Consider the following 12,897-nt stretch of genomic DNA (forward strand, 5'->3'; position numbering starts at 1 on the left):
GAGAGAGAGAGAGAGAGAGAGAGAAATTAAAATATCAAAAACATATTCAACTAACAAATAAATTAATCTGTCCATCCATTTATTAATCAGGTATGTTCTTCAGTTTTTTTTTTATTTTTATACATGATCTTATATTGCTTTCATTAACTGATGTTGTTTCTATGCATTAATTGTTGTTTATTTAATTTAATTGAGATTGTTTCAAAAATCCCCAATAAGTCTTTATTTCTAATGGTATTAGATTTATGAGGAATTGTCATTGTGATTAAGTCATATCTTTCTGGTTCCCATAGGGTTGGGTTAGGTATGGCTCTTACTGTTATATTATTGCCATGGAAAGCAAGACTTTTAATGAGGCCAAAGTAAAATGTGAGAAGACAGGAGCTCATTTGGTTGATGTTGCCAACAGGTAATGGAGATGATATTTGTTGGTAATTATATAGGGTACAACTGAACTAAATGTACACCTTAAAGAAAATGTTTTGCTACTCCCATAGTGTATGACTGCAGAAAATATAATTAATAATTTTATAATTAATAATATTTTTTTTATGAAACATTGACTGAGTAACACATTTTGTGGGGAAATAAATAATTAAAATGGGTTGTTTCATTTGAAAATATACATTCTTTGTGAATTACAGGAAATTATTAATGGGATATATAATGAATTAAATCTATGATATTTTACCCGAATGCACCTTTAGCCCTGTTGTACACTACTATTCCTTATACATATGCAGTTGCCAATGATCTATTGTGTAGTCCAGAACATTATTTTCTTTTTTTTCTTTGTTGAATTTGTTTTAATATAGGCCTATTCCTGTTTTCCTATATTATGACTATTTACTGTATAGACTACTTTAATTGTAATGAAAATGTCACAATGCAAATAATCGCAAATAATAATAATAATAATAATAATAATAATAATAATAATAATAATAATAATCAAATTATAATAATGAATAAATAAAAGCTTTCAGTTTCTTTATGAAAAGATAACTTTTCCCATATGTTTTTTGTTTATTATTATTTATTTATTATTATTTTCTCTTATGTGAATTATGGCCCAGGATATTCTTTAAGATTCACGTATCTGCTCTGTTCATATGATGCATTATTATTTTTGTCTTTGTTTACTTTAGTATACACATTTAATTACTATATGTATGCAATTACTTATATAACATTATTTAAATGCTGTGTCTTTAATTAGGTATGAGAATGCTTTTCTCATTAGCTTAGTCGGTCTTAGGCCTGAGAAGTATTTCTGGACTGGCCTAAGTAATACTGAACGACTTGAGCGCTTCCAGTGGAGTAACAGTCATAAAGTCACATTTACACACTTTAATGTTGGCATGCCAGGTATGTTCATTAATAATCAGAGTTTTTATGAAACTTTGAGATTTTTGAAATGGAAATATTATTTATTATGCTTTGATTGTTTGACATGAAATGACTGTATCTATCTAAATCCAAATAAATTTTTTGTTCTTTTGTCTTTTTGCCCTCTAGAAAGGCACAGAGGATGTGTGGCAATGTTAACAGGAACTTCAGCAGGATTATGGGATGTACTGGACTGTAATAGTAAACAGAAATACATCTGTAAAAAAATGGCAGAGGGTGTTACTACCACACAAATGCCCCCGACTACACAGCCTCTCAGATGTCCAGCTAAGTGGATTAAAAAAGATCCAGGGAGTTGTGTTCGGGTAAATGTGCACAAATACATTTATTCCTGAAAGAGTGACATATACAGTAACAGCAGTTATCAATTCCAGTCCTCCCATCTCCCTGCTCTGGACATTTTGTCTCTCTTATTGCTTCAGACGTTTGTTCTATTCTAGCATAAGTGCCCTGTGAAGTGGAAATCACAGGATATTCTGCGATGATTCCAGTTCGAAGTTAATGTATATGTTCGATTTAAAGTGGGTCGAAGTGTGCGAGACATGAATTTAAATTGTATTTATTTACCAAGGTATATGATGTCACACATATTTGGGTGTGAAGAAGTTGAGCAGCGCAAGTCCGTCAATCAATGTCATAAATGTTATCTGAATAAGGTGTGTTAACAAACACAGACATACAAAATGTGCAGAACAGGGGGTCATGAGGACTTGGATTGAGAACTGCTGACATATAACAGTCATACAAGAGGGTGGGATAACTTGAATTAGCTACTACACTTTATTGGATTTTGATACAAGTAAAAATGCTGTCCATTATTTATAATCTGCTTAGTGCATTTTATATAAAATAAATCAGTAGTCAAAAAATTACATACACATATATGTAAATTCATATGTGTGTGTGTGTGTGTGTGTAGCTTTTGCTTTAATTACTGCCTCAATTCGGCTTGGCATGGAGGTGATCAGTTTGTGGCACTGCAGAGGTGGTATGGAAGCACAGGTTTCTTTGACAGTGGCCTTCTGCTCATCTGGATTTTTTGGTCTCGTTTCTTATTTTCCTCTTGCCAATACCCCGTAGATTCTCTATGGGGTTCAGGTCTGGTGAGTTTTCTGACCAGTCAAGCACACCAATACCATAGTCAATTAACCTACTTTTGGTGGTTTTGACAGTGTGGCCAGGTGCCAAATCCTGCTGGAAAATGAAATCAGCATCTTCAAAAATCTGGTCAGCAGAAGGAAGTAAGAAGTGCTCCTAAATTTCTTGGTAAACCGATGCAGTGACTTTGGTTTTCAAAAAACACAATGGACCAAGATCAGCAGATGACACTGCATCCCAAATCCTTGCAGACTGTGGAAACTTAACACTGGACTTCAAGCAACTTGTGCTATGAGCTTCTCCACCCTCCCCCAAGACTCTAGGTCCTTGGTTTCCAAATGAAATACAAAACTTGCTCTCATCTGAAAAGAGGACTTTGGTCCACTGGGCAACAGTCCAGTTATTCTTCTCCTTAGCCCAGGTAATACAACTCTGACGTTGTCTGTGGTCCAGCAAATTCCTTGACACAACTTTGTGTGGTGGCTCTTGATGCCTTGACCCCAGCCTCAGTTCGTTCCTTGTGAAGTTCACTCAAATTCTTAAATTGATTTTGCTTGACAGCCCTCATAAGGCTGTGGTTCTCTTGGTTGGTTGTGCATCTTTTTCTTCCACACTTTTTCCTTCCACTCAACTTTCTGCTAGCATGCTTGGATACAGGACTCTGTGAACAGCCAGCTTCTTTGGCAATACATATTTGTGGCTTACCCTCCTTGTGAAGGGTGTCAATGATTGTCTTCTTGACAACTGTCAGATCAGCAATCTTCCCCATTTATTGTGTAGCCTAGTGAACCGAACTGAGAGACCATTTTGAGAGCTCAGGAAACATTTGCAGGTGTTTTCAGTTGATTCACTGATTGGCATGTCACCATATTCTTATTTGTTGAGATAGTGAATTGGTGGGTGTTTGTTAAATGTGAGCCAAAATCATCACAATTAAAAGAGCCAAAGACTTAAACTAATTCAGTGTGCATTGAATTTATTTAATACACTAGTTTCAAAATTTTAGTTGAATTACTGAAATAAATTAAATTCTACTTTATTAAGGTACCTGTAAATATACAATAAATAATAATTATACAATAAAAATGCAATTCTTTGTCAACCCAGGAACATTGTTTCTGTCAGCATGTCAGAAATGTGTTTTTACTCCGACTTCTAGTGAAGTTTTTTTATTATTATTATTATTTTTATAGAAGGTATATATTTTTTAAGTTTATTTTTTTTTTTTTAAATAGCAGGTATGAGTGCAGTTGTGTATGACAGTTATGTAAATGTGGTGGCAAGAGGAATCATTAGACACCTTTTAAGGGGGCTTTAAACTCATATTGTGAAAATGGTTGCAGGCTGCTGCTACGTGTTTTTTTTTTTTTTTTTTTTTTTTGATATTTTACTTTGATTCCTCAATTCTGAGTTTGCATTATTTATCATCTTCCTCAATCTGCTGCACTCAGCAGCACACTAACAGATGACAAAGTGTGTGCATTCATGTAGAGATTGTTGTGACATCTATATCTGTGCAGTTCTTTGTCAAAAAATGCAATTTACATGATGCAATGCGGGAGCAATACAAGACAGTTTTTCATTCTCACCAAAAAGGGTGTGCAATATTGTCTTATTATCTCGTGTATGGCAGTATTTATTTTTTTTTTTTTAAAGCAATCATAACACATCTTTCACTGTAAGATGTTGCTTATTAAAATGCAGTTAGAATGTCCACATAGTCTAGGCTTGATCAGGCCTCCTCGAAGCCAATGGAGAGGAGTTTTGGCCGGGCAAATAATTAGTTCGAAAGTAGGCCAGCTGGGGCTTGAGGAGTTTTCATAAACATAGGCTGAGTCTATTTAGTTACACATATCATCTCATCTCATTTCCTTTTTTTTTTTTTTTTTTTTTTTTTTTACATCAGGCTACCACCTTACACCAACTTTTAAGACATTTAAAATGATATTCAGCCTAAAACTCACTTTTAGACAATAGGGAGTGCTGATGGGGATTCTGATTAAGTATGAGGCAGAAATATAATATTTATATATTTACTGGATATTAAAGGCTATGTATGTTAACCACTGGCATAATAATGGTGCATTCAATCCTCCTGCAAAGTTTGTATTTATAAGTTGACAAGACATAATTACAACTTCAGTTACATTCAATTCACTTTGGTCAGAGCAAGATGGCTATATACCTTTTCTATAGAAAATTCAGCAAGATAAAACTATATTAAACTATACTTCTACAAAATGATGAAAAAAGAATCTGCACCAGTGTTGCATCAGTGCATTTTATTATTTTATTGAGTTTATTAAGTTAATGTAAATTATTTTTTAAAATATATTTTATTGTAATTATACAGCACTATCATATTTTGTAGATGCAACTTTCTTTCTTTTTTCTTTTTTTTTTTTTTGGAAGTGGAATGTATATGGAATCCATCATTCATCTCATTAACACATCACCAGCTCAGAAACATGATGTATTTGTATTTCTGCCAGCATAGTGGAGCGCTAGTGGGATCAGCATGGAATTCACCCAGACGATTGTTCCTCTGGCATAAATATGTTTAGAGGATGACTGTGCCTACCTACTCTCATCTGCATTCAAGGCAAAGTGTCTGTCATCTCAAGAAAACTTTTTTAAGAGAAAAGTAATTACAGTAATCAATTACTTGTACCATTGTAATGTTTGTAATGGTAAATTGGAAACCATAAACCAACATCTGTGATTATTTATTTTATTTTATTTTATTTTATTCTCCCAGTGTTTTTCTGGCTGAAAGGAGAATGGTATAATTAGAAGGGCTATTCCCCTCCAAATATTCTAAGATTGCATAATTTTGTGGAAAATTCATGCAAATGAGAAAACTTTCTAAAGAAATGTGTGTAATACACACAATAATAAATTAATTAAAAAAAAAGTAAAAAAAAAAAAAAATCAACAAGTTATGCTTACCACAGTATTTTATTTTTATTTATTTTTTTGTTCATATTTAAAAATATATATATAACTTTTCCAAAGTGTAAAGCCTGTTTAAATGCCGACGGGAGCTGCGTTTGAATTACAATCGTGTTTTTTTTCCTAGTTGTAGTGATGTTCACACTCGCGATGCCTTTTGAAAACCTTAGGCTGGTGACACACTGGCATATTGCACCTGTCAAACATAGTCTATTTTGCCGTCAATACTGTTGACGGTGTCCTTTATCAGTAGGCTTTATATTTATGCTCAACATGAAATATAGATATTGTTGTCGTAAAATATAGATATTGTGACGAGAGCCTGGTCTTTCGGCGGCCTCCCTCTACATCACCTACAGTAGCAGCAGCGTGCCAGCGCCGCGTCAGGCACCATTCTGGTGTGTAAAGACACAGAAAACGCGAAACAGGTGTCATGCAACTGACACGCAGCAGAAACGCCATGCTCTCGGCCACGCAGCCAGTGTGTCACCGGCCTTATTAGAATCAGCTGAAGGGCGGGATTGGCGCTGAACGCGGAGACTTCCGCCGCTTAATATGTTCATTTGGAAACACAAAAATGTGTATGTTCCGCCCACAAAATATTGCATTCGGTCATTCGGTACACATGTGCACCGTACCGAAAGCCCTGTACCGAAACGGTCCGGTCCGGATTAATTTTTTTAATCTAGATTAATCTCACTGTGATCTTGAAATTAATCTAGATTAATCTACATTAAAATGGCTCATTCGAATTCTGCCGACGGCATTCAGAATATGTGTGTTACCCAAATAAAATTGACAAACAGTAAGTCTTTGAGAAGGGGTTTATCAAGCTAGGTGGTGCATTAGAAATGTACATCTCCTGTTTCCAAAATGCATCACAAACTGCTTGAAAAAGCTGTAAACTAATTCCACATTGCACAAGGTGCAAACAACCGTACGCCTGTTTCACACATACTCCGTCTGCAGTGTGTATGCATTGCATATTTTTTTACGCACCCATGTTAATGCATTCCAGTTGCGTTCCAGTAGCGTTGCGTCTGCAGCAGTGCAGCGGTCGTTTACGTACCAAGTAGCGAACTGCAAAGCAAACGCGTCCTGTGTGAAAGCACATCGAGTCCGTGCTGCACCACATACGTAACGCACACAGACTGCATACGCACTGCAGACGGAGTATGTGTGAAACAGGGACCCGGTGAAGGTTGTATCAGTGGGCCCTGTTTGAAATGGTTTAATTTTTATGTTCGTTTATTTTTATTTATTTGTGCTATTTACACAATGTTTAAGTTTTTTTCAAGTTTGTAGGTGTCAAGGTACAGAAACCAAATAATTAAATGTAAAATAGCACTGGATAGCCTTCAATGTAAAAATTAAATATAAAATCAAACCTAGGGTACATTTATTCAGACACCTTTAACATTTCTCACATTATTACAGTTTTGCTATATATATCCAATATATCTGGTGTCTGAATAATTTTTGCTTTGACTGTTAAAACTACAAAGTAGTCAAGAGCAGTGAGTGATTTTCATTTTCATTTTCTTGGATTAACATTACAGCAGCCAGTAGCTAAATTAGGCCCGGTCACTTTAAGAGACAATGAACACATCCAATATAATACACATCCCATTTTTTTCTTCAACTGTTTACTTTCACTTAAGAAATAACTGACAGTTTTTTCGAGCATAATTTCCAAGGTGGATACATATTTCATAGGTATTTGTCGGCACAAGAGCAAAAATAAGCAAATTCGATGTTCAAGTGTTTTGAGACGCCTTTCTCTGCGTGAGCCCTGAACACCAGAACACCGCGAGTACTGAATTGGGCTCTTTCACATCTTTTTGTTTCTTCAAAATGCAATTCATATTTGTTCGTTCAGGTGCAGGAGGGACTTCGAGGAGAACTTCGCAGAAGAGAGCTCGGTTCAGTGTCACGGTCCGTGATACGCGGCTCTCTCTCTGCACCGAACACAAGCGTGCGAGTAACCAGCTACTCTGTTCAGCTTTTCCTTGTCTTGTTTTTGGATGCTTTAATGTTTAAATCGACAAACAGTAAGGCTTAACAACACGAGAAAAAGATAAGCTTTCGTGACGATGCACAGCAGTGGCCCGTCAACTGTCCTGAGCATTTTTTTTAGGCTGGCCTCAGCCAGTCGGTTATATAAAATATCAAGGTGAAAGTCATCATAGCTTGCTTAGTACAGACCCAGCTCCCAACCCAACTTTGAGAATAGATTAACGGTGATATTTTTTTATCGCCCGATAAGAGTCTCGTGTTAACGCAGCAAGTTAACGCCGATAACGGCCCACCACTAATATATATATATATATATATATATATATATATATATATATATATATATATATATATGGCTGAATGTCAATTTCACTTCACTAAATCAGATTGAGGAGCATACAATTTTTTGATCACGAGTCCAACATTTAGGAAGGCTGGAAAACATTCATTCTAACAGTAGGAATAGCCTAGATTATTACAGAGCACATGCTCTGTTCTGAAGTATAAAGTAATTATAATTACTGTTAACCCAGAATAACACATTTTAATGGATTAATCGCCTATTTTCATTTGCTGGATTTTTTTATTTATTTTTTATTTTTTAAACACGCTAAAAAATAAAGTTTGTCAGAGGAAAAAAATACATGAGTAGTGTATAGGTTTCATTTTAACGGATTAATCACCTATTTTCGTTTGCTGCATGTTTTTTTTTACGCAAAAAAATAAATCTGAGTTTGTGAGAGGAAAAAAAATTAAGTCAGGTATAAGTTGCATTATATTAAATTTAGAAATAATAACTGCTGGCCTAATAATGTTATAATGTACCAACAGGATATGTTTAGTTCCCTTCACTTTACAACAAAAGTCACAGTGTCTGGTTTGTGTTCCCTGGGTATCCACTAGATGTCCTCCTTCCCCACGGTGACTGTCACTTCATGAACCACATTCCTCACGTTCTCTGCCTAAATCATTGCACCCAGCTGTCACTGGTTATCAATCATTGCACTCTGTCAATTCCCCATTAGCGTTTGTCTCTCCCTGTGTATTTATACCCGGTCTGTCTTAGTATGTGTCACAGAGTCCTTGTTTATTCACGTCCGTCTCTTGTTGTGCTCTTGCCTTGTGTCCTTGTTTGTTTATGTTTGGTTTTGTTTGGTATCGATCCCTGCCTGGACTGTTTATTCTCTTTGGATTGCCCCAAAATAAAGACGTACTCGCATTTTGGTTCTCTCTCCGTGTATCCTTGTATCCCGGTTGTGACAGAAGGACTCCGTCCCTCTGAGAGCCAGGGGTATGTCTGCTTATGTCTCCTCCCCAGCCACATAGCGGGAGAGGAATGGTTTTGAGGGAACTTGCCTGGTGGTTTTCCGGGGAACCAGGGGAGGTCGCCGAGGAGGGAGTGGTCGAGAGGAGGCTCAGCATCGCTCTAAACCATGGCCCCCCTTCGACCCGGGGCTCGTGTGGGATGGATCAGAGCCAACGTCTCACCATGGCGGACGGAGAGGGGAGAAGAAGTGCATGTCCGCCATGGTGGCACCACTGCCCATGATGGCTGCTAGGCCAGCGCCACGAAGCAGGATGGACGCCAACCCAGCGTCACAGCCCAAGGTGATCGACAGCCCCATGCCACGAGGCAAGACGGCCGCCAGCCCAGCGCCACTGCCCAAGATGGCCGCTGAGACATTTTTGGATTACTTCTCCATGTTGAACAAGATCCTAGAGATTCCCAGGAGTGTTCACGTCACGGCTGCTGAGCCAGCGTCACAGCCAAAGATGGCTGTCAGCCCAGTACCACAGCACAAGATGGCAGCAATCTCTTTGCACAAGACAGAGGCATCACGGACTGCCGCCGAAGTCTCGAGAATGTCATTGAACTTGAGAGGTCACATGGTGAACTGAATCACATAAACGAGTTGAATCATCCGAATGAGCCAGCGTGACGGGTTGGGCAGTGCAAGTCATGCCTCCCAACTCTGTACAAATGGCACCAAAGGGACAGTCAACATACAGGCAGTGGTGCAGCGATGGGGAGTTGTGTTGGATGGCCCAGAAAGCAATACGTGGAGAGGCACTGCATCTCCGAACCACTACCTCTTGGCCACTGGCGAAAGGGGGCATCGTGGGTAGGAAACAGGAGGCAGTGCATCGCTTATTGTCAACCCACGAGCCTTGCAACTCAGAGGAAAGGGAAATTTCTCTTTTATTGAAAATGTGGGTACCACTGGCCATTGGACCAGTGGCGGAACAAAAAGATTCTCCACCAGGCCCTCCTCCAGTGGAAGAAGTGGAAATGTCTCCGCCACCTCCTGAAGAGCAGTCTCCCAGATCTCCGATATGCCTCCGATAAAGCACCCAGGGGAATCGCTGAAAGGGACACCGCTGTCCGTGTCGTACTGCCAACCAGAACAGCTTCCCGACACACAGCAGATGAATGGCTTTATGTAGTATAACAGCTTTCATACAACCACTCGGCTCCAAAGCAAAAATCTGAATGAGTGGATGCACCGGTCCCCTATTTATACCTGTGGGCACGGGGAGTGGCTCAGGTATGTTAAAGCCACTAGCCAATTTTCATTTGTGTTTTATCTTTAAACTCAGAGATGATTGGCCTCCCAAGTGAGACCCCATATGTCGTTCGACATAACTCGTAGTGAACGACAGATAGGGAACTAGACTAGTAAACCTTATATCACTCTAACTTGCCAAACCTAGATGAGTTATATATCAAATGAAAGCTATCATTCCCCAAAATGTGATTATGTAGTCCGTTCCCTGTCCTGATCTATATTTAAAATCAGAAGGAACATTAAAAGTCAAAGCAGTATCATTATAAGGACCAGGATTTGGTAAAACATGCCCTGATATCAATAACGTAAGAATTATTAAACTCCATCATCTTACTGTTTTACTTAATTTTTTTGCAGATTTATTTAAATGGTTGATAATGCTGTCTTTTTTCAGCTGATCAGACCTTGTAGAGTCCTCAAACACAAAGTTTAAAAACAGTGACTTTAATGGACAGTCCCAAAAAACATGATAATTTGTATATACACCAATGCATGTCCAATTTGTACATTTTAAAGCTAAAGATTGTGATGTGACAAGGAGGTTGAGTCACACCTGTAGCTAATGTTTCCCAGGTTGAATATAAGCATTTAATATATATATATATATATATATATATATATATATATATATATATATATATATATATATATATATATATATATATATATATATCCAAGACAAGCAGTCTTATAAAAAAAATAAATAAATAACAAAGTACAATTTCACTTATCACATCACAAATTTATACATCTTAGCAATTGCAGCACTTAAAATGTACATCTACAAAACTATACATCTCTGCAGTATCAGGAGTCAAAATATACATCTACATATTGACAATCAAATATTACAATTTTCTTCTAATTACGTTGTGTCAGGGTGAAGGAGGACACAACTTGAGGATGCAGGTAAGTTCCCCGAAGGGTGGATTTTATTAAGGGTATGGTGGTGAAAGGGCATTGGTGTGAGGCGGTTTGGTGCTCGGTGCAACAACTCATCGACACAGGGCATTGGGTAGCAGTCAAACTTGAAGACCTCGTTACGGCGGTGTAAGTCGTTACAGAAGCGGAGGGTGCCGTCGGCTTTGGAACCTTGATGATGGGACTGGACCAAGGGCTGCGTGATGGTTACCCCTAACCATAGCATCTCCTGTACCTCTTCCTCGATGGTGTGTCGCTGAGCCTCTGGGACACGGTAGGGCTGCTGCCGGACGATGGTCCCCGGTGGTGTGCGGACGTCGTGCTCTAAGACATGGGTCCGCCCAGGCTGGGGGGAGAACACATCAGGAAACTGACTGACCAGGTGTTGCAGCTCCGACTTCTGGGTGGCCAAGAGTTGAGGATCCATATCAACAACCACGGGAGTCAAGTTGGTGTAGGCAGAGAGCTGAGGCATGGTAGAGCTTTGACGTGGTAGAGCTGGTCCTCTTGCCTTTTCCCCGGTTGCCACACACGGTAAGTAACGGGGCCGACCTTTTTGGTGACGATGTACGGCCAGGTGGCCAAGAATTTACAGGTGGCTGTGGGAACCAGAACCAGTACATGGTCTCCTCGCTGGAACTCCCGTGGTTGGGCCGCCCGGCTGTAGTATCGCTTCTGAGCCTGTGCCTTGATGAGGTGCTCCCGGACAATGGGCATGAGTCGGTCGATCTGCTCCCGCATATAAAATATGAAGGAGAATTATAAAGGACTATGGATATGCAGCCTACAAGATTTACATTACTGTATTAACAGAATTTAATTGATTGGGATGAACAGTACTAGTAAATAAATAGAAGCAGAACTACAGCAAACTATATTACACTGAGTATTAAAACAGAGAATATTGCACAGAATGTAAAGTATTACATTTCACTACAGTACAGGGTCCAGTTTAATGACAAAGGGTCCATGTGTCCGACACTTCACTATCTTGAGGCCATGAGTTAGTATCTTGAGGCCACAAGATAGTGACTTGAGGCCATGAGTTAGTATCTTGAGGCCACAAGTTAATATCTTGAGGCCACGAGTTAGTATCTTGAAGCCACAAGATAGTTTTTCTTTTTCTTATTTTTTTTTGACAAAGTGGGACCAGAGGGTCTCCGTACCTTTTCCCATAATACTTACTATATAATTTATATGTTTGGACCAGGACAACATATTGTCAAGTATCACACCCAACAACTTAACATTTGTTACTTGTTCCACTGGCAACCCATTGATAAATAAATTCAAATCAGCAGCCTTAGTCATATTATTTTTATAGCTAAAAACAATAGATTTTGTTTTTTACTATATTAATAATATATATTGATAACCACCATATCTCTTTAGGCTATGACCACATCAAACAAAAAAAAACAAAAATTCAGCTTCAACTCAGCATCAGTTGCTCCAGTTTAATGAGTGCGGAAAAGCTACAGCAGCCAAATGAGCTTCAGTAGAACAACTCGTTCTGTCGTCAGCTAAGTCATGAAATCACCAAAAAGGCGATTAAAACTGCAAACTGCATGTACGCATGACACAAGAACATCTCTCAAATGCATAACTAAAATATATTCAGCAATTCCAGATTACTAAATAAGGCACAAGATTATATGCATTTTTATTTGTAATTGAATGCACAAATAAATGTAAGCACAATGCACTTATACTAGAAAATATGCAAAAATTAAAACATTTAACTAATTTAACTAATAACTCATTTCATATTCTGGCATTTATGACTGATGACTTGGGCCTTTTTCAACTTTTTTTACTACGCATGCCTCATCCAGGAGTATACAATGTTGGACAGCAAGCATTTGGGAGTTTCTAGAAGCTTAATAAATAATAAAGCTATAGTGAGCCCCTTCATTGAAATACCTGGAGGTAA

The 12,897-nt window shown here is 38.2% G+C and overlaps 1 protein-coding gene across 1 annotated transcript in view; it reads left to right on the forward strand.

The window, feature by feature from the left end:
- The window catches only part of mrc1a (mannose receptor, C type 1a), a 183,401-nt gene that overhangs the window by 49,718 nt on the left and 120,786 nt on the right, over positions 1–12,897 (forward strand). The window contains exons 10-12 of the mRNA XM_026263927.1: positions 294–409; positions 1,220–1,368; positions 1,519–1,715. Coding sequence (XP_026119712.1) covers positions 294–409; positions 1,220–1,368; positions 1,519–1,715 — 462 coding nt within the window. The remainder of the gene's footprint in view (positions 1–293; positions 410–1,219; positions 1,369–1,518; positions 1,716–12,897) is intronic.

Source organism: Carassius auratus, unplaced genomic scaffold (genome assembly GCF_003368295.1).
Source record: "Carassius auratus strain Wakin unplaced genomic scaffold, ASM336829v1 scaf_tig00216727, whole genome shotgun sequence".
In the NCBI taxonomy this organism is placed as follows: Eukaryota; Metazoa; Chordata; class Actinopteri; order Cypriniformes; family Cyprinidae; genus Carassius; species Carassius auratus.